The sequence below is a fragment of the Dermacentor silvarum genome, chromosome 3 (assembly GCF_013339745.2).
Source record: "Dermacentor silvarum isolate Dsil-2018 chromosome 3, BIME_Dsil_1.4, whole genome shotgun sequence".
Classification (NCBI taxonomy): Eukaryota; Metazoa; Arthropoda; class Arachnida; order Ixodida; family Ixodidae; genus Dermacentor; species Dermacentor silvarum.
In genome coordinates this window covers 191,060,091-191,081,237 of record NC_051156.1, presented here as the reverse complement: position 1 = coordinate 191,081,237, position 21,147 = coordinate 191,060,091, and the positions used below count along the sequence as shown (strand labels likewise).

General features: G+C 47.5%; 2 protein-coding genes across 4 annotated transcripts in view; both read right to left on the bottom strand.

Annotated features, from left to right (window-relative positions):
- LOC119446316 (uncharacterized) overlaps positions 1-21,147 on the bottom strand; it is a 519,665-nt gene that overhangs the window by 64,539 nt on the left and 433,979 nt on the right. The gene's annotated exons all lie outside the window — the stretch shown is intronic.
- LOC119446306 (ataxin-2-like protein) lies at positions 1,964-20,032 on the bottom strand. 2 transcript variants are annotated; one of them, XM_037710710.2, is made up of 11 exons: positions 18,861-20,032; positions 14,853-14,886; positions 13,641-13,694; positions 12,745-12,816; positions 11,693-12,010; positions 9,920-10,194; positions 8,892-9,133; positions 3,915-4,117; positions 3,406-3,606; positions 2,588-2,849; positions 1,964-2,211 (listed from the first exon to the last, which is right to left on the bottom strand). In XM_037710710.2, the coding sequence occupies exons 1-11, from the start codon at positions 18,899-18,901 to the stop codon at positions 1,979-1,981; spliced, it is 1,935 nt and encodes a 644-aa protein (XP_037566638.1). In that variant the 5' UTR covers positions 18,902-20,032; the 3' UTR covers positions 1,964-1,978. The 2 variants fall into 2 exon arrangements, with proteins under 2 accessions (XP_037566638.1, XP_037566637.1); XM_037710709.2 differs by having other exon boundaries at positions 14,853-14,889; positions 18,861-20,030.

Here is a 21,147-nt window from a genome sequence, read left to right as displayed (position 1 = left end):
CCGCGCGGTCGTATGCTGAATGTGCAAGTGAAAGCTTGCGAGGGGAGCCAACGACCGCGTCTCGCGCGCGAAAGAAAAGCAGAGAGGAAGCGCGCCTCCTTCCGTTGCGCTCGAGGCACCAGCGAGGGAGCGAGGGGGGGGGGGGGGGGGGAGGGGGAAGGTTGCGGGCCAGCGTTGTGCTCTGGCATCATACTGCGCGGCGGCGCGCGCGCGGTCCCGCGGGCCCTATCTTGAAAGCGATCTGCGTGGGGGTAGATTCTACGCAGTGTAGGTGCGTCGGCGGCTCGTGGCTTTGTGCGTGCTGCGTGTTCTCGGCGCTCAGTTAGGGTTGAAGCGATAGACAACAGCAAGAAGGTCACTTCGCTCGCTTCTGCAGCGGCGCTTAACTGCGCGTGTCGGCGCTCATCGAGTGTGATGTGTTCATGTTTGCCTGTGGGCGCTGACACTATGTTTGTTAATTAGTTAATAACCGAATGTTTACAAGTTTATACAGACGATAAAACTACTATTCTTACTTTGTATAGCTCACCGCAATCGATACTTCGGCTGTCGGGCGAAACTACTTTTTGTCGCACGTAAGAATTAAAATAATATTGTGTGCAGTTCAACACTACTCCCATTTCTCAATTTTTCCTGTTCCTGGCTCTTGCGTTTCCCGGCTCTTACGTTTTTTTTTTTACGGTCCCGTGAAAAACGTAACAGCGGGGTTCTACTGTATAACTAACTTCAGGAGACTGCGATAAATTGTTCATTATTCTGAAAGATTGTTAAAGTGAAAGCCTCAAAATGAACCATTCCGTCCATCAACCCATCAGTTCGTAAGTCGTCACCATTTGAGCTATCCACGAAAACATTGCTGTTGGCTCTCGGCCTGCGCTGTTGCTATTTGCCATAGATACCACCACCACGCACTACCGAAGCCCAGTATAAGAGTGATGCATGCAAAACTACTGAGGAAAAGGAAGCTCGATGTGGCCTCCAAAGCGCAATCTTTCTTGTTTGTTTTTCACACTCCTTGCTGTGGACACCGTCCCGCTTGAAACGTGCATTTGAAATATTCCCCCCCCCCCCCCCCCCCAAAAAAAAAGAAAAAAAAAAAAAGCATGTGTAAACAACGTCTGGAAAGTGCAAAGTGCGACTGTGTGGCACCCCCGCGAGTACGGAGGTTACATTTTTCCACACACTACCATGGCAGCAAAAAGGAGCACAAAAGAAAGCGTGCGGAGACACACCCTCACTGCTAGGCGACACTTGTCTGGGCCGGTAATGCGCTCTCAAAATCTGATGCGTCGTTGCCTCTGCCGTGACTCCGCAATAGACAAAGTAAACAAAATGTCCAGTTTTTTTATTGTGCGCTGTCTAAGGTTTTCCGAACCCATGAGCCGTGATGTCCGCTTTCTGCGCCTTGTACCCTATGGTTTCGGCTGCCGCAAAGCAGGGGATTTCCAAAAAATTTGTTATTCTGAAAAGTTTGTTAATGTGGTGTTCATTGTAACGAGGTTTTTTGAGGTTTTACACAAGCATATTTGCAAAAAGCAAAGCACAAAGATTCTCAGCTGGACATAATAGACACTGATTCTGTCTTTCACCTCCCGGGGAATTGGAAACAGCAATCATTCCATGACACAACCACAGATGATGAGGCAGATATTGCGTAAACAAATGACGAAACTTAACCCTTTGTTGACGAATGTTGACTAATACCAGAAAACATTTTTTTTTTTTTTCATGTGTTAGGTATTTAGTATGAAGTTTCTGGCTAAATGTCTTCGGCCAACACTGAATGACATGCAGCAAGCATTATTTGCTGGTTTAGAGCAGTAACACAGGACGAGGTAGAAGTGCAACATGCAACTCAATTTCTTTTGAAAGCACAGTCAGAGACATACCAAAGCAAGAACTCCAGATGCAGTGATGTCACACATGTAATGTACAGCAAAAGAAATCTACGCCTGTGGTTCACGTATGACAAGAGCTGTCAAGAGACAACTGCATCCCAGGAGGAAGCCACACGAGGAGAACCAACCTGCTGGTACGCCATGGTTGCCTGTGGTGGCCCAGATGGGTGCATCATGCCCTGCGCTGGTGTGTATTGCACCATCAGTTGAGGGGCATTTGGCAGGCCAGCAGGCGCCAGGATCGGCTGGCCCGTTGCCGCAGCCACGTGCATAGACGCCGGAAGGTCGTGCCTTGTTTGGACAAGGGGCATGGCTGCAAAAGGCACTTCCATCAGACTTCTCAAATCTGCTGCAACAGTGCAGTCTTGCGCAACACGTGACTCAATTTCTTTTGAAAGCACAGTCAGAGACATGACCAAAGCAAGTTCTCCAGATGCAGTGATGTCACATTGCAACTTTCTTATATTGAAATTCAACTTTTTATGTAAATAAGTACGGTCGCCGATGGATCTTTCTTTTTACATGGAAAGGGTCACAACATTTTCCCGAGTTATTGGGCGATCAGAAAAAGCAAATTTGAATCAGGAAATAAATTAATTTTGTTGAAATTGAGAGCCGGTGAAGGAAGATGCAAGCAGGAAAAGAACAGCCCTGCCACTTTTGCCAACCAATTCCATGCCCGGCCTCACCCTTGCGGAAGCGTGGTCCCTGTCCGGGTGCAAACTGTGCAACGCTGACGGGGGTGGCAGGCATCAGGTACTGGGGTGTCATGGTAATGATGTGCTGCCCGGCAGGCATCAGCTGCTGCGGAGGCGCCTGGCCGACCCCAGCAGCAGGGGGACCCACAAGGGGGCTCGAGCTGAGTCGCACACCCCCCGTGGGTGTCGTGGCCGCTGCGCCGCCGCTGCCACCGGCGCCGTTGGGCGGACTCGTCAGGGGCAGCAGAGTGCGCTGCGAGTCACGCAAGTGCTTCTCGTCAGGAACCCGCACACAAAAGCTGTTTGGTACAACTGATGAACCTTAATGTGGTGGCAGGCATAGAGTTTCCTGCAAAACATGCTAGAGGAAAATCTAGCACTAGTGTCCACAGCAACTGCAAGTATGGCAGTTCAGTGAGCATTGGAATGATGGGTATAGCGGCAGATGGATTTACTGTCCTCCTGGCTTCAAACGACTTTGTGACTTCTCAAACTGACAACCTTTAACAAAATCCTACGATATATAAATGCAACGATCCGCAATGAATTTGTAGTAGCACAAACACTTACTGCCTTCTTGCAATTATATTCTTTGGAAACCTATATAAAGCATAATAAATGACACCACAAGAGCACCATAAAGATTATACAAATTAATGTACTGCACACCATTCCCATACTCACTGAACAATCGCAGTACCAGAGTTCCTTCAAGTAACTTTTGCAGGGAACTATGGTGGTAGGTAACACAGGGCCATATCTCAAGACCCAAAGCACTCTAACTCAGCTACAAAGGCAAGGGTGCTCACTGGGGTGAAGGCCTTTGCATTTGGGTTGAGCACAAACTCCTTGGCATTCGGGTTGAGGGTGGACGACTTGACCAGGCGGTCCGTCTCCTCCTTGGCAGTGGCAGCTTCTTCCATCTCTTTACGCTCCTTCTCCATCTCCTCTTCCGTTGCGGTGGCAGCACCAGCGCCAGTTCCGTCCTTGGCCTCCTTGCCCTCGTCGAGCTGCATACAAGCCACAGCAGGATGAAGCTGGCACACAACCCCCATACTCCCAATGACCACAAATGTTACTAACCTAGGAATCATAGATTTGAAACCCAATCATGGTTCAACTGAGAACCCTCATTCAGAAGGATGGTAAGCTGGGCGAGTTGGTATGGTTGCATCGTCGGAACCAGTGCAAAGCCCATGACAACCGACCGTGAGAAGGAAGACACAGCATTGTGTTGCGACAGCCCGATTACTTGCGAGGCAGCTTCCTCCGTTCGAAAAATTAGTTGGTGACTGTAATCACAGCCCATTCGACCCACCTTGATGCTGGTGCTGAACTTCTTGAACTCCTCAATCTCCTGAACGCGGCCCTTCTGGAGCGGAGGTGGCGGCCCCTTGCGGTCTGCGGGCCCCTTGTCAACGGAGGGTGGCTCATCGGCCGAGGCCACCACGGGGACCTCTTCAGGCACGGGCACCTCGCACAGGCCAGGGCTCAGTGGGCCTTCCTTCTCCAGCTTGGGGGCTGGAAACGAGACAGGCAAGCTCAAGGAGTCCTTCTCGCCAAAGGCTGCAGAGAGCTTTCCACAAAAATTACTACAGGGAGCTCTGGCACTGCAATAATTATTTTACTATGGGAACGATGGATAGCACATTTGCTCTATATTGGTCCTCGACTATTCAGAACATTTTTGTGAAGTTATTTTTTACACTTTATTTTTCCAAATTTTCGAGCCTGTGGAATCCTCGGGTCCCATGACCGCCACACACGCGGCGAACGTTGCGTCAGGCGCATGCGCGGCATGGTGGGGTGAGGAGAAGCTTTTCCTTCGCGGGCGGCGCACGGAAATGGCACGCGCTATCAGCGCCACCGGGTGGGTCACGCGAGATCCCGCTAATATCGCTCGGGTCTCTTTGGTCCCCAGCAAGCGGCGACAGCGGAAGTCTGGATACCCTCGGTAATTCGAGATTCGGCTAATTCGGACATTTTTTCAGTCCCGCAAAATCAGAATTAACGAGGCTTTACTGTATACAGTAAAACCTCGGTGATATGATCACAGCTAGTACGAATTTCGGTGCGATACGAATTCGTAACATTCCCCGGCCAAAATACATTGCTCACAATACGAAACAAATCGGCTGTTCGAACACGTTGCCAGGCCGCTGCGGATCATACGAACGCGTGAGCAACAGCGGCGGCGGCCAAGTTAGCGGAGCGACCGGTACAGACAAGCCGGCACAGTGGGGTCTGGACAGGATTCATAGTCGCCAAGCAACCGGCTACACCACGCGGCTACGCAATCTCTCATTGGTTCCCCCGTCAAGCGGACCAGACCACATCACAGCCTAGCTGATGCTTAGCGAGAAAGTAGACGAGGACCGCTGCAGCAACGACGACCAAAACGCTCCCTGCACTCGACGTGCTGAGGCGTTTGTGAGATCACTGCGCGCACTTTTATGCCTTTCAGAAGGCGATTGTAGACGATTTGGGCAAGAAGAAAACGTACACGAATACTAGAATGTGACCATGCAAAAAAGCCAGTTTTGCCCGAAAGGTGATGCAACGATTGCGATAGCAAATTAGTAGACAGCTGTACAAAGTAAGAATAGTAGTTTTACCGGCCGTACAAACTTGTAAACATTTGCTTACTACGTTAACAAGCATGGTGTCACATGCGCATAGTGACTCAATGATGTGGGGCTCGCGCCTAAAAACGGATTAAGCTAAAAGAACGGATTCACGTTAACGCTGCTCTGCCAGACCATCAGAAAGAGTCTACCGAGTCTCGTGAATGAATTTGCCGACTGTTTTTCAACGTCGTACAAAGTACGGCGCACGCCCATCACAAAGCAACGTATTATTACGGACGAATCCGCACGTCCTGTTCGCCAGCATCCTTACAGAGTGTCTCGAGTGAAAAGCGAAGCGATCAAGCAGCAGGTGAAAGAGATGCTCCAAGACGACGTGATCCAGCCATCCACAAGCCCGTGGGGTTCCCCTGTAGTGTTAGTCAGAAAGACAGACAACACACTATGTTTCTGTGTAGATTACAGAAAGTTGAACCGTGTCACCAAGCACGATTTTTATCCATTGCCACCGACGACACATTGGATCGTCTACAACATGCCAAGTTTCTTTCTTTGTTGGATCTTAAATCCAGGTATTGGCAAATCGAAGTTGATGAACAGGATCGTGAAAAAACAGCGTTTGTAACACCTGACGGGCTTTATGAGTTCAAAGTTCTCCCCTTCGGTCTCTGTTCCACACCTGCCACCTTTCAGCGGATGATGGATACCGTGCTTGCTGAACTCAAATGGCAAACCTGCCTCGTATACTTGGGCGACGTCAACGTGTTTTCGAGCACGTTCGACGAACATCTCACACGACTCGAGAGCGTCCTCGCTACGGTCCGTACTGCCGACCTCACCATCAAGCCTGAAAAATGCTACTTCGGGTTCCAAGAGCTCAAATTTCTTGGCCATGTCGTTGGTCCTAAAGGCGTCCGACCAGGAGGTAGAGGTAATAACATAAGTGGAGACAGTCTCATCGCCAAGTGGCGAGCAATGGAGAGACGTGCTCGAAGATAGTAGTGGCAGGGGGCAGCGAGACAGAGCGTCGGCATCTTGATGCTTTTTCCCAGACTTGTAGACGTCAAAATCGTACTCTTGTAACCACCTAGCAACAAGCCGTCCAGACAAATTTTTCATTGACGACAACCAGTATAAGGCGTGGTGGTCGGTTATGACCGCGAAGTGGCGTCCATAAAGATATGGTTGAAACTTTTGTGTGGCCCAAACTACTGTGAGGCATTCCTGCTCTGTTATCGAGTAGTTCTTCTCGGCAGCCGTTAATGTGCGACTGGCATAGGCAACGACTCTCTCTCGTGCAAAGGTATCATGCTGTAGAAGGACAGCACCGATCCCATGGCCACTAGCGTCAGTGTGCAAACAAGCTGGTGCATTCTCATCGAAGTGACAGAACAGGGTCGGTTGTTAAGGCTTGCTCGAGGGCTTGGAAGGAAAGTTCAGTCGTCTGTCTAAGGGAAAGCAGTGCCCGACGTCAGCAACATGTGCAGCGGCGACGACATGGCAGCAAAATGACTGATGAAGCGGCGGAATTAGGATGCTAGGCCCAAGAAACTTCTTGTTTTTGATTTTCGGGGCCAGGGAACCGAAGCATTTCAGCAACCTTGTCGGGATCTGGTTGAACCCATCTTTACTGATAAGGTGGCCCAACACTTCGTTCTTTCGGGCAAAATGGCATTTCTTTGTGTTGAGTTGGAATCCAGCGTTGGAAATGTATGTGAAAACTTCGTCCAAACACTCAAGGTGCTGACGAAAAGTTGTAGAAAAATTAACGATGTCATCTAAATAACACAGACAGGTCTTCCACTTAAGGGGGGATGTTAAAAAAAATTAAATTATGGGGTTTTACGTGCCAAAACCAGTTCTGATTATGAGGCACGCCGTAGTGGGGGACTCCGGAAATTTAGACCACCTGGGGTTCTTTAACGTGCACCTAAATCTAAGTACACGGGTGTTTTCGCATTTCGCCCCCATCGAAATGCGGCCGCCGTGGCCGGGATTCGATCCCGCGACCTCGTGCTCAGCAAAGGGGGGATGTGGCTTTGAAAATCAACTTCCTGATTTCTTCATGGATTTTGATGAAAATTGGCACAAATGTTTAGAATGTCTCCCTGATACTTCCATAAAAGTTTCAGAGTGATACCTTGAGAACATTTTATTGAGCAGAATTGATGGATTGAGCGACGACACAAATTGCTAGCACCACAAAGTGCTAGCAATTTCGGAGACTTCCAAGGCAGATTCTGACGCTCGGGTTGTGGGTTCTTGGTGTCTCACAGGAGACCAACCACCGCGGGTTCGAGCTTAGCGAGCCACAGGGCCGCGTCAGCCGTCGCCTCCAGCACCGCTCGCGCGCGAGCTCAGAGGCCGCAAGGGGCTACCGAGCGACGCACGCAAAAACACAGTAAAGCCCTGAGTTGATGGAAACTGTTTACTGAAACTGTCGGCACCAGCACTGTACAAACGCCCGCACGGAGGGGAGCCAAAGGGGTCCCGCACCAGGGCGAAAATACAATAACAGGCGCCTATAGCACGTCGCGGCGAGAGCACAGGCTCAAGCTGGGACACGCCGCTAGGAAAAGTCCCGACGGCTATGCTACTTGCTCTGGCGATAACCAATGGGTCAACTCGCGAGAGCACGGGCAATATCCTTCGGCTTAGGCTTTCGGCAAGTGCGGCTCGGCGAGGTACGACCTCGCGCGAGCACTAATGGCACCGCTCGTCGGCTTAGCGTCGGGAAAGGATCAGCACAAAGTATGCGCTCCCCGCACGGGCAAAGGCACCGTGCGCGAGCTCCAGTCCTAGTCACAAAGGTGTCGGCGGACGAGAGGAAAGCATGAATGTATTGTGCGCTGGTCCCGGAGAGAAGTCCACGCTTCGCCGCTAGCAGCCGAGAACCGGCCGCGTAGCGACGTCAGCGCCCCGCCCTCACCGCCAACCGCCGCGCCACCGCGGGAACCAGTTAGGCGGCGCGGGCGGAGGAGGAGGCCAGCGGGGAACGATGGCGAGGGATGGCAGAGCAGGCGAAGCCCGTGCAGTCATGCCGGCGCAACCCTCAATCCCCACAGGGTTTAGATATAAAATTTTTCTTCGGAGGTTTTCATTCAATCAGGAACAGAAAGAATGCGAGGACTCACCTAACTTCACTGAGAACATTTACACAGGTAAACGAAAAAAATTGTATGAGCATGTTCCTGGCTGGTGCAAAAACGTAAAGTGAGAAAATGAACTACAGCCAGTGACAAGTCAAGAAAGCAGAGGAAGACTCCCCTCAAAGGGAACTGCACTAACAATATACTTCTCCAACTGCCCCTCTGCTTACTTCCCAATGCTCATTTCCTCTACATTTCACTCAGATGCTGCCACCAGATCAATAAATGCGGAATGCCTCCACCCTAATCCTTTTCCAAAGATCTCCTGTGCTACAATGCATGTGTTTGCACAGAAAATGTCTTCCTTGTACCCACACCTACCTTTACCGTTTTTGCATGCAAACACGGCATGCTTGTTGTTGCTTAAACATTGGAACGCCTTTTCTTTGTGCCTGTGTGATACGTTACGGAACCAGTTTCTGGGAGTGTGCAGGCAGAGAGAGTGATCATGGTCCACTTTTCCGTGAGGGGCTTCTCCGGGACTCTTGACCTGTCACTGACTACTGGCCACTAAGAGGAGGACCCAATGCATGGACAAGGGAGCCCACAACACCCACTCACCCCCGTTGAGCCGAGGGGATGCATCAAGCTCGGGGAAGGCAGCGGCCGAGTGAGGCGGCCCGTGCCTGGGTGGATGGTGCGGCTTGGGGGGTGGTGGCGCAGAGGGTGAGGAGGGGCTACCCAGGCCGCCCTTGAAGCCAGGCAAGCCCCCGCGGGGCAGGCCGCCCGCAGCCACCACCGCTGCCGGGGGCGGTGTGCCACGAAGGGGCTTGGAACCGCCCAGAGGCTTCCGCCGCACGTACCTGTAACAGGCACCACATTTGTATTAAAAAAAAAAAAAAAACTCCTGGCCCTTTGATATCACAATTGGCGGCAGCCTGTTACCCAATCTCAATCTCAGCCCATTACCCAATCACATATTGCCAGTACATGATTCAACTGCCTTCCATAGGGCAAGCAACTCCCGTTCCAACTAAATTCCAACCCCCAATTCTGGTGTCGTGTTTACCATAAAGTATCAATATCTGTTCACGCATTAATAAAGAACAAATGATTTTACGTCCCAAAGGCACAGCCTGGCTCCAAAGTATGGGGTGGCACGGTTAACTTGAGCACTAAAATTCTACACACAATATGCCAAAGTAGGCTCGACCCTACACAGAGCACCTTTTTTTTTAAATTTTTTAAGCACGGTTATCAAGGCTACACACTCTGATGCGACTAAGTGAGCTTGATGAACGCACTTGTTGGCGAGTGCAATCTACGACGAGTGTTGTGAAACCTTTACATGCGACAGCCTACAAATGACACTACTAGTGAAGTGCACTTTCTCAACGTGACACTAAATTTGCCCATTTGACAGGGGCACAAGGCCGGCAACGAAACTATGGCACTGCGAAAACACAGGACGGAGTTAGGGGACCAGCACTGCATGTGTGCCCCCTTACTATGTCCTGCTTTCTCACGCTGCTATAGTTTCATTTCCAGAAAATGCCGCACCAACCAGCCCAAGTCGCAGCTCTCCAACAAGGCTGGCACACAACCGAAAAGATAGAAAGCGGACCCAGACGCCAGGAAAATGAGCTTGCCTGGTCCCCTGTGGTGCATTGTCCCCAGAGGGTCGCACCACCGCGCTGAACTTGTCCTCCTCATCGCCATTCTCCACCTCTATGCGCTTCTTGAACACGGGGTTGCTCTCGATCTCCTGGGCAATCTTGGACGCCTTGGCCTCCTGCAGCTTGTACTCGTCTGTGTTCTTTGGCTCCAACTTAACAGTGTAGCTGGAGAGCGCACTGTCATAGGATGTAGTCACCCCATACTTCTCGGCGTTTGTCTTGAACATCTCATTGGCATCCCAGCCATTCTGAAAAGAGTGGGCAAAATGACGGGATAGACCATCAGAAAAAGAAAGGGTAAAAAAACAGGTAAGAGAGACTTGCAGTAGTTTCTTCTCAATGGTATGCCAATAAAAGCACTAATCAACGTTACTTCATCTTTAAAATTTTAGGAGCTTTGAGTTGAATTACATGTCTTCCCTCTCGGCACTTGTGGAGTTTCGGAAGGTGTATAATGCATACAACCCCAAGCTGAAGTAAACTTAACATTACCAGTCAGATGCAAAGGCCCGAAATTCACATTACAACCTGCTTAGCACTGCCCATTTCATCTCAGCACTCTGGCTAATTTGATTCCGATCAAAGGCCATAGCCGGCGCCCATACATTTCTATGGGCCAAAACTTATTTTCATCCTGATATTGGCCCTCACCGAATAATTAGAACTAGACTGGTCAGTGCACAAGTGCCTCACAAAATGTTGGCTGCAATCCTGACTCCCAATGGCTGCAGTGCCGGTTTTAGCAGCGCTAGCGGTCAGTGAATGTGTCCAATACATGCTATCTGGCGTCAAAAATGCCTATTTCCTGGCCTGCCCTAGCCAGAGTTTGAAATGATAGCAGCAGCTCACAAAAAATAATTACCATATCATTTTATAAAAAGAAAAAACAAAAAAGGTCCGGAAATTGGCAGTGTATTGCAGTTGGATATCAAATCAAAACCGTGTTCACAGCATTGGCAACAGATTATTGTCAGAGTCACAGTCATTGCCACTGTCATCATGAGAAGGCAAAAGCAAGTTTTTGCATCGATTGGTGAAAACAACATTGCTTTCATTACAAAAGCTCACTGAAAAGAGAAGATATTTTATGTGCTAAGCTAGCCGAAACAGAGTCGAGTCACGTTTTCAGCATGCAGGAGTCTCGCATCACATGACGAACTGGCAATGTGCATAGTCTAGGCATGCACCACCATCCAGCTCCCTACAGTTTTGAATATCGAAGATAGCGGACTCATAGAGGACGACACATTATGGCTCAATGAACAGGTGTCCCAGAGTAACAACAATGGACATTTAAAGAACCCCAGGTGGTTCAAATTAATCCGGAGTCCCTCACTAAGGCGTGCCTCAATTAGATGGTGGTTTTGGCATGTAAAGCCTCAATAACTTAAGTGATAATAAATTTCCATTCTTTGAAGTAAAGTTTATCTTCTGCCGACTGCCAGAATAGTCTTTTCTCTCACTATATTATCCAGTCTGCGTTACAACTTGGGGGGACATTGGTTTTGAAATAACAAAAACTGGATAAGAGTTAGATTCGGGGCTGCATCAGAATCTGATAACTTCCAAATAAAGCAACAATGTGTCTGGACGTATTTTTTGCCTCCTCTACAATTTAACCCCCTCTATAATTCGGTAAATTATCTTGCTCTTATCGAGGTCAAATTAACGAACGTCAGCAGCACAGATTAGTTTTCTTTAGTAACAAACTTTTCTGATGTAACGATGGTTGCAAAAAGGACTCACAGTGTCCTCCCCATCCAGTGGTGGGTCATCAAGACCGCCGATGTCAGCGCTGCCACCATCCATCCAGGGTTCGAGGGGGCGCTCGCCAAGCTGGCCATTGAACTTGCTGCTGATGGCCGTGTCCGTGAAGGAGTCACGCGTGGCATAGTCCAAGTCCGCATTAGGCGCGCACAGGGAGACAACATCCGGCAATCGGAATATCATCAGCTGCACAAGCCGCTGGTCCCGGCCCAGCGAAGTCAGCAGCCGCGACAGGGACGACGGTTCAGACTGTGCCCCTGGCTCCACGGGGTGAGCAGTCTCCAGCACGATCTCAAGCTGTGGCACACCAAGGATAACAACGAATGTTCATGGGACAAAAGAGCGATAAATAGTTCTATAGGTATTAGAAAATTAAGCTTCCACAATACAGTCAAACCTTGTTTTAACGAAGTCAGATGCAACACGACAATAACTTTACTGTTATTCGTTATAAGCACATATTTGTTACATGCTGATATTTGCAAGATACATTTTATATTTAATTCATAATACCTGAAATTTATTATATCGAGGTTCAACTGTATCAAAAGGCCACATTTACTGTAGAGCAGGCTCGGTAAGCCAGAAAAGGCGCAATAACAAATGACAGGCGATGCTGCCTTGAAGGTCCTGCACTAGAACGTCACAGATTTTGATGGGGCCCACTAAGGCCTAGTTAATTATTTTATTGGTAAAGATGGACCACGTTGTATTCTAAAGGAGGCAAAGATTGAACCTAGCAAGTTTGACTTTAACTGCATCACAATGACACAAATTGGGCAACATACTTTAAAATCCCACACTGACTGGTCAAGACAAGCGCTACAGTCAGTCACAGCAATCAGACTACCGTAACGGTCATGACGGCATGGCCTTACAGAAGCTGTAAAACTGACCAAAACTATAACCACTCAGCTTCTAAAGGGCCTGGCAGGCTTAGTGCTCAGTGAAGCTGGAATGAAAGATTCACACCAAACAGCCCTTGTAGTGAGCAGAAAATAGATCGCAATGAGAAAAGAATGAAGCCCTACCTCAGGCGAAACTGTCCGGAATACGCCCTCATAGACCTCTCCGTCCCGGACTTGCACTTGGACAACATGACCCTGGGTTGGGAAGAAAAATACATGTTTCTGTTTCAGACTTTGTCGGACTCCAGCGACAATTCAAGTCTGAAACTGCCAACCTCTTTTACAGCCATGAAACGAGTTATGCAACAGCAATATCACACACTCCTGAGCACCACAAATGTTGGCGACAGCAATTTTTGAAATTATACTCCCGGACAATTTTGTGGAAATGAAGAAAAAGTTACACGGGTGGTGGAGCTTCTTTCCATATGCTACCGTGTTTAGTCCGGCAGAGTTTGACAGTACTTTGTTTCGGTTTCTCAGAGCAGATACTGAATCAGTGAAGCTTCCTACTAGCAACAGTTTTGCATTTGCCAAAATGTGGGACCGCACCCGTGGATAACTTAGGGTTCAATGTTGAAAACGGTGAAAACAAAATTGCTTGGTATCATATGGCGATTAAAACGTCCTAGTTTCCTCAGCATGTTCTACTTCTTTTGTGTAGTTCAGCTAGCTGGCATTCTTGTGTAAGAAGGGACAACAAATGCCGTTTTCTCTGTCTTCCCTACTGTGCTGTCTTTTGTTTTGTTGCCAAAAGCAAATCAGACCGCACAAGCTTTAAAAGTTTACCAACATGCCTGGCACCGTCCCCCTTTTATATCACATGTGATGAACTTCCAAGATGTCCGCTTCATTTCAGGCGTGCTCGTGCTTCTGTTTTCCTAGATTTTATCATTTCGGTTATCGTCTGAAGATGAAGGGGCCTGGGAAATACCCCGATTCAATGGTAGTGCGACTGCATCACTAACAGAGCCCCCTCAAGAATGTTTAATACAACACGAAAACAGCATACAACTTACCACAAGCGATGCAGCAATGTGGACAAACCGGGCGTTATTATATATTCCTTCGAGCTGAAAAACAGAGCAAGTTGGAAAAGAAGGTCATCAGCAACTCAACTAAAGGAGCTGCAGAACTAAAGAAATGTGTGGCTGCTAGCCAACCAATGAAGGACGGTATGGAAGCTAAACAGAATAGCTCGCAGTTTGTTACCCTGAATGGGAGAGGGGGAAAGGAGGGGAATAAAGTGGAGATAAACAGAAGACATGATAGGCACATAAGAGCACAAGAAACTGCATTGAAACCACATTCAACAGACCTGAGAAACTCCCAAGAAAATGCCTGACAAGTGCCTAAAATTTTTCAGTTTGGCTGTTGGTTGAAGCCCCAGAGAGGAAACCCCACATTTGACATTAGAGAGTTTTAGAATAGGGGCCCCAAAAGTTTGGGGCCCCAAAGAGCTTTGCGGGTGTTAGCATTGGGGCATGCAAGAGCGATGAGTTTTAGAATAGGGCTTTGCGTTTGCGAATACCGTCTTGCGCTTGCAGCGCCACTACGGTGTCAAAGAAAAGCTATTATAAATATTAAAATAAACTATACCATTTTATGATACGAAGAGTAATTTTGACTTTCGTGGTTTTGCGCTTAATTGCAATTAAGGCGTTATTCTATTAGCAGCAAGCGATTTATTGCGCCTAATTTTGAGTAACCAACTTGACGTGCCTTCACCAGCCAAGCTAATCCACGTTAGGCCTACGAGCCATGAAATCGTCAATCGAATTCAGAATCAGCGGCGTCTAATGAATCAATCTTCATTACACACGTTAGTTGAGAGAAAGCGATAACCGCAGTCACTTCTCCTAGCTTACTAACTTCACGCGTTACCACGAATCAAGCCGAGTTTGGTACTCAGAGAGCCGCCGCTTCGGGTGCCGCCATGTTTGTTGACGCAAAACTTTTGGGGCTGCTTTTGGGGCTCCCGCTAAATCGGCGAAATAGCGTGCCCAACGCAAAACCCAAACGCAGTTAGCGTCTCGCGCATGCGCAGTGGTGTCGACGCTATTTCTTTGGGGCCCCTATTCTAAAACTCTCTATTAATACCGCGTTTTCCTCAGCGTTAAGTTTCAGACCACTGCAACCGTGTGCAACGAGACTTAAACTTATCGATGAAATTCCCCTCTGTAATGCCAAGAGGCATAGACAGCACTTCCAATAGATAAACACAAACTTACCTTTCTATCTTGAGAAGCTTTTGACCTGGCTGGCCTGCTGAAAGCAAACAAAAAAAAAAAGTGTTGCACAAATAATCTGCCGAGTCATCCATCGGCTACAATCCAGTGATGTGGATTAATAGCATTAATAAATGAATTTGACTGAATAGCCATCAGAAATGTTTACAAGTTACTATTCAACATACCGAATGAGCACTTTTTGCCATTTGATGCAAGAGCGAAGCTTATATGCTTACAGTGTCATTCCATGTGGCTATTGCTGTTCACATGAATGGCAGTGACACACACTGCTTGGAACTCTGTAGAAAATGTGTCCTTAAATAGTTGATGAACATGTCTGCAACAACTTGCTCCGTAGAACTTCACAAGTCAGAGCCGGTATTTTGTAGCAATGCCTTTCAGATGCCAATGCCTTTTCGCGCTTGGTCCGTGGTCAGAGCGACAGTCCGCGCACGTTATCAACGGGATCAGTCGGCCGTGAGCGGTGGATGATAAGACTAGTATAGAATAAAGCATAACGCATCGCTACAAAATACTGGCCCAGCTTCCCTCTAACTATTCATTAGAAGGCGGCTGCTTGTAACCGGTTTCAAGTAGTCATTTCATTAAGAGAGTAAACTGTTGCTTTCACATTTGTAAATGCCTAGTGAGCAAACAGCACATTATTCTGACCTACTGATACTATTTATTCAACTGTTACAGCATTATCCTACCTGCTACTACCACACGTGAAAGATTTCTCTGCTTGAAGCACAGTGACAAGTAAAAAACGACAAGAAGTAATTTTGAGTGCACAATTTGCGTGAAATATGTTGTAAAGTGTCCTTTAAGAAATTTACTTTTGAAAAATATTCAGCTTGCTTGCATACTTGAAATCGGCATGGAAAACGATGGAAAACACAGGAGGCGTGGCTACAAAGGTGTGTGATGCACTGTTACCGACATGAATGGCGACTTAATATATATATATATATATATATATATATATATATAGTTTCTCTTTCTACTTTTTCCATAGGAGGTCAGGCAAACTCAGAAAGACTGCTATCACACGGCACAGGGAAGCAATTTCTCCCGCTGAAGTCCTTAGCTTTTTATCTCCTCAAACAACTGCCCCATAAGCTTTTAAGACTAAGCATTGTTTCAGCGGTGGGGGGAAAAAAGAGAAAAAAGTACAAGCATAGAGAGAGGATGGAAAATGCGCTAGACTTTTAACTGATGGTTTGTTTTGCACTTCGCAAACACCTTTACTCTCTCCTACCTGGCATATGCCTTCCACAAGCGAAATAAACAACCAGTTTGAAGGTCTAGAGCGTGTCATGTGGTCCTCTCACTCCCCATCCAAGTTTTTTTCCGCAAGGGCAATGCTTGGTCACAACCAAAATCAATTAACTCGGCTTATCCCTACTTAAAATAAATTCTAAGATTTTATTTATTTATTTTATTTATACATACTGTCAATCCCAATAGGGATTATAACAGGAGGGCAAAAAGAAATAGGGATTTAGTACAAGGCAAAAAAATCTAACATAATACAACCAGACGTCGCCCAATCTACAAATGCAAGGCATACCGCAAACTCTTTAAAACTAAATTGTACAGACAAAATGACATTGTCACTTGAGTTAAATGAAAACAAAAGCAAAAATTATACATGCCAAAACCCCGATTTGATTATGGGGTAGGCCGTAGTGGGGGACTTGGGATTTTATTTGACCACCTGGGGTTCTTTAACCCTTTCAGTGCACTTTTTTTTTTTTTTTTTCAGAAGTGATGCACTCCCACCATCGGGGGTGTTCTTTCTCTATTATAAAATGAAAACTACGGTTTGTGTTTAGTTATGCAGAAGAGAAAAGAATCACGTGGTTAATCAAAAATCAAATCTTGGTATCCGAGGGGAGAAGAATGGAGAACGTACCAGTACGTCAGTGACATGGCGGGACAAACTCGGAAGCATACCAGAACGTCAATGGCACCGAACGGGTTAACGTGCACCCAATGCACAGTACACGGGTACTTTTGGATTTCACCCCCATCAAAATGTGGCTGCCACCGCCGGGATTTGATCCAGCGCGCTTGGGCTTAGCAGAGCAACGCCAAAACCCCCAGCGGGTCACATTAAGCAAACCAGCCCTTCCATTGGCATTGCCAGTGTTGTCATGCATCATTTCACAATGAATTAAGCTCTCTTCCCATCTATTACACAATGACTGCCACTGCGACATATGTGCGGTTAAGCAAGATGGCAATTTCATACAGGGAAGGATTTCCAAATTATTAATGCTTAAAAGAAACGGTGAACATGTTACATTTGTAGAGATACCACCACAAGCTAAGGTTCAAAAACTATGGGTATCGAAGGAAGTTTGCTGCAGAGACATGCAACCAGAAAATCAAACGGTTGAATTCTGGAGTTTTACGCGCCAAAACCATGATTTGATCATGAGGCACACTGCAGTGGGGGACTCCGGATTAATTTGGACCACCGGGGGATCTAGTACTTGCCCCCAATGCACTTGCGTTTTTGAAAATAGAGTGGTAAAAGGTATGTGCAATTACAAGACGTTCTAATTACCAGACACATCGTCGGGCAAGGTGAAAGGTGAGTATTCGTTCACTCAAATTTCGCTCATGAATTAAAAAAAATGCACCTGAAGATTCCGTGTCTCATTTACAAGAGCAAGTCTGTACAGCAACTTTACAAAAATGTCAATAACTTTAAAACTGTCAAAAAACACCTATGTGAATGAACAAGAACTGCCATGACAAATACGATATTTCGAAGAATGTGAGATTTCAAACAGCTGTTGCTTTAGCTTTGAAGAATAGGCGTAACAAAACATTGCAATGATGAAAAATAATAACCAAGACACTGAAATTGAATGAGCAATGCCTTGTTCCCAAATGCAACAAAGCGCTCTCCTCTACAAAGGAAACAGCTTACTTTTAATGCATATTGTTTGCCATTTCCATTATCCAATTACTAAAGAAACGTTCGTCTAGAATTCCACAGAAAGCGCTTCAAACGAGGCAGAAGTCCACCGGCAATGATCAGCCCGTCAGCATGTACACCATGCTCGCAATTTTATCTCGCATCTTGTGGCGACTAACTAGGCTAGAGATAACATTTCTGGCGTGCCAAAAAGGGAAGAGTTCCATTAGCAATGTACGAGATGTGGCTACTCGCACTGTTATCGCTTTCGAGAACACTGCAGAGGTAACGAACGAGGACGATTCAGCTTCTTTTCCTTTCGAGACAGAGCGCCCTTGGTAGCGGAATGTTTGGGACATCAACGAGGTCACTAGGAAGCGAGATGTTACACGTTGCTCGCACGACAACTCGTAAATTGCAACGCAGGGCTTACGAGGGCAAGAAGGTTTCCTTAAAATGCCTGCTACAAATTTTAGTGAAGTTTTACATAGAGTTTCAACGTAGTCGCGACGGAAAGGCGAAAGTTCATGATGCATTGCGCCAAATTCTCGCCCTATGTGAAACAGTACAGATAAGATTCGCTTTTCAGACAGAATAGCATAATATTCGTAAATTATCGCCGTCGCCTGTGCGCGCGAGGAAATACAGAATTCGTGAGAGCGCGGCGGCGAGTGAGGATCTGTTTAATAATGTTGCTTCCAGCCCGAGTCTGGTACGAACTTTTCTTCCCACACACACAAACACAAGGGCGTTTGCAGCACGAGCCTCCACACGAGAGAGAAAAGCGAAGTCGAGCGACGAATATGCAGTACTTGAAATGCATTCTCCGAGCAAGCAGAAAACTGCACTGGCGCATTCCTAAGCATCGGGCCGAGACGCGGGTCGAAGATGCTGCTACACTGCATCGATTCATACGCGATCACGGGTTCTCTAGGCCTACATGTTACTACGAGAAGCATGTTTCGAGTCGCGGCAAACAAAAACAGCGCAGACGCTCAAGTTTTTCTGGCCACAGAGTAGCACCGCACGACATCCCGAGCGCGGAACGCAGAAAACAAAATGAGAATGGTACAAACCTCGTGCTGTTCTTGCTTTTCCGCTTGGTATCCCCACTCATGATTGTTCGCTGGACGATGGGACGTATTTGAAGCACTTGTCCACTCTTGTTGCCGCACAAGAAACCGTTTAAAGAGTCCAGTCCTAAGTTGGCGCTCACCTCCAAGGTGTCCGGTTTGTTTTCCTATTTATACTATTGTACAACTATTGCAGCTTCGTAGCGTACGAAGTGGGTTGATGAGTGGATCACCTGAACCACTAGGCCTAAACGGCCGATTCTCGCTGAGGCCAAAGCGCCGAAGTCCAGAAATATCACAGACACAAGTATAAAAACAAGGCATCTGAGAGGGAATGGTTATTTACAGTAGTTCCTATGTTACACTTTTCCCTTCTAGTAGTAGAATACCCGCGCGAATACGGGGGATCGCTTAAGGGCCAAAGGCAGGCCCCTTCCTAAGCCTAACAGCAAAGGGGGGAAGCAGTGCGAGATCCCGAATACACGCCGGGGGCGCCTTTCGCCCGCTACCGCCGCCGCACTACTTTATCTCGTGGAAACAGAGTTCTCGTGATTTGCACATGCACGCAGGGCATATCGACGCATTACAGAGCGACAGTACGAGAGAAGGACATGCCAAGGCTATTGATTTAGCTTAACGAACTTAGGCTGCTCAAAAAGCCGGCCTTCGAGAACGTCGCACAACACTTCCTCGTGCTGGCCAAGCGCCCATGCTCTTGAACTGCCGGGAGTTTAATCACCCCAGCAGCGTGGCCAATGTTTATGTGTCATACATTCGTCGCCGAGCTGCAGGGTTCAGACACGGCTAAGGTCTCAAGATCTGGCAGACGGCATGCAGCGAACGGAGCACAAACTGGAGAGCGGTGGCCAAACTCCAAACGCGCATCAAACGCACAACCGCGTGGTCCTGTATTTACCTTACCGTCAAAATCGATTTCCCCTCGCACATCACGACGCGCGCGAATTTCTCCAGCGCGACAGAACTTGTCTTTGCTGCTGCGAAGCAGCGTTCGGGAGGAAAACTCTCGCTTCGCACGACACGTCAGCAAATGCGAAGGATACCCCGCGACAACAACGAGATCGCGCTTTCTGATTCTACCTCTTCTTCACTTGCGGCTCGCGCAGGAGTCGGCCGAGAACGTCGTGCCAGTATTATAGAAGTGAAATAATCTTCGTTTAAATAATTACATTACCCACCGAAGCATGCATTCGTATTGCCAGTTATCGGCTACGAAAGACAAAACGCGCTACTGCGCCTCATAGACACTTGCTGTCCAAGTCACGCGGTCGCTTGGGTATGTAAACAACAATTGCGCAATACAGCCCAGACTCAGGCGGCCCAGGTTCCGCAACACGTTTCCGGCCTTCTCCTTGGGCAAGACGCGTGGTGTCCGGTGCTGCATCACTTGCAATGAAGGCTTGCGTAGTTTGGCCATTTGAGTTGCAAGCTGCTCTCATTTCCCCTCCCCTCCAACGCCCACTTTATAAGTCATGCCGGCCATTGACAGTATCTAACCGGACGGTTACGCTGGTTAAAAACACGCACTTCAACCAATAATTAGAAGGGCGGGGGGTACGCGGGGGGTACTAGATTATTCGGTGCTGTTACAATTTAAGCATAACGGGTGCCGTGGTGAAATCCGCTTATAACGAACTGGACCTTAGAACGAACCCATGTACGAAATTTCGTCCGATTTGTCAGATATGCTCGTACAACTGCTTCGTGAACCGTTCATCGCGACACAAATGCAAGATGCCCCAGTGAGCACTAATTTGCATTTATTGTGACAGTACAACTACTACTCAAAGTATGACAATTTTTGTTCTTGCAGCTTTGCATTCAGTGTAATTTCAAAAGCCAGACAGCCCCAATGCGGACATACATTTTATCTAGGTATATGAAAAAGATTATAAAAGGTTGATGTTTCTGCACTGCAAAGCCTACCTAGCTTAGAATTTTTTTTTTAATTATGAGACATAGTGGCTTTCTTTGGTAAGTGATAAGGACCTTCCAGTTTCCAGATGAGCTGCCCTAGACAGATCAGCCAGAGCACACATAAAAGTTGTTTTGCTAGCTAGATGCAAGCACTGCCATCAATGTCATCAATGAAAGCAGGTGCCATTTTGTTGGAGGTAGCTTTCTGACAAAAGTTCAATACATACAATGCCGTGTTTGACATAACCAATTTACAATGATTACAGCTTACAGAGCTCAGGTGCTTTGAGAAAAAAATCGGGGGTCTCAAACACGTGCCCTTTTTTGCATTTTCACTAGCCGCATAAGCATAACT

Excerpts from the sequence above, each read along its gene's own strand:
- LOC119446306 (XM_037710709.2), bottom strand. The coding sequence starts at position 18,901 with ATGAGTGGGGATACCAAGCGGAAAAGCAAGAACAGCACGAG. Across the intron at positions 12,817-13,640 it reads ACATTGCTGCATCGCTTGTG|GGTCATGTTGTCCAAGTGCA; the intron begins GTAAGTTGTATG and ends TTCCCAACCCAG. Across the intron at positions 4,118-8,891 it reads ATCCCCTCGGCTCAACGGGG|CCCCCAAGCTGGAGAAGGAA; the intron begins GTGAGTGGGTGT and ends TCTCGTTTCCAG.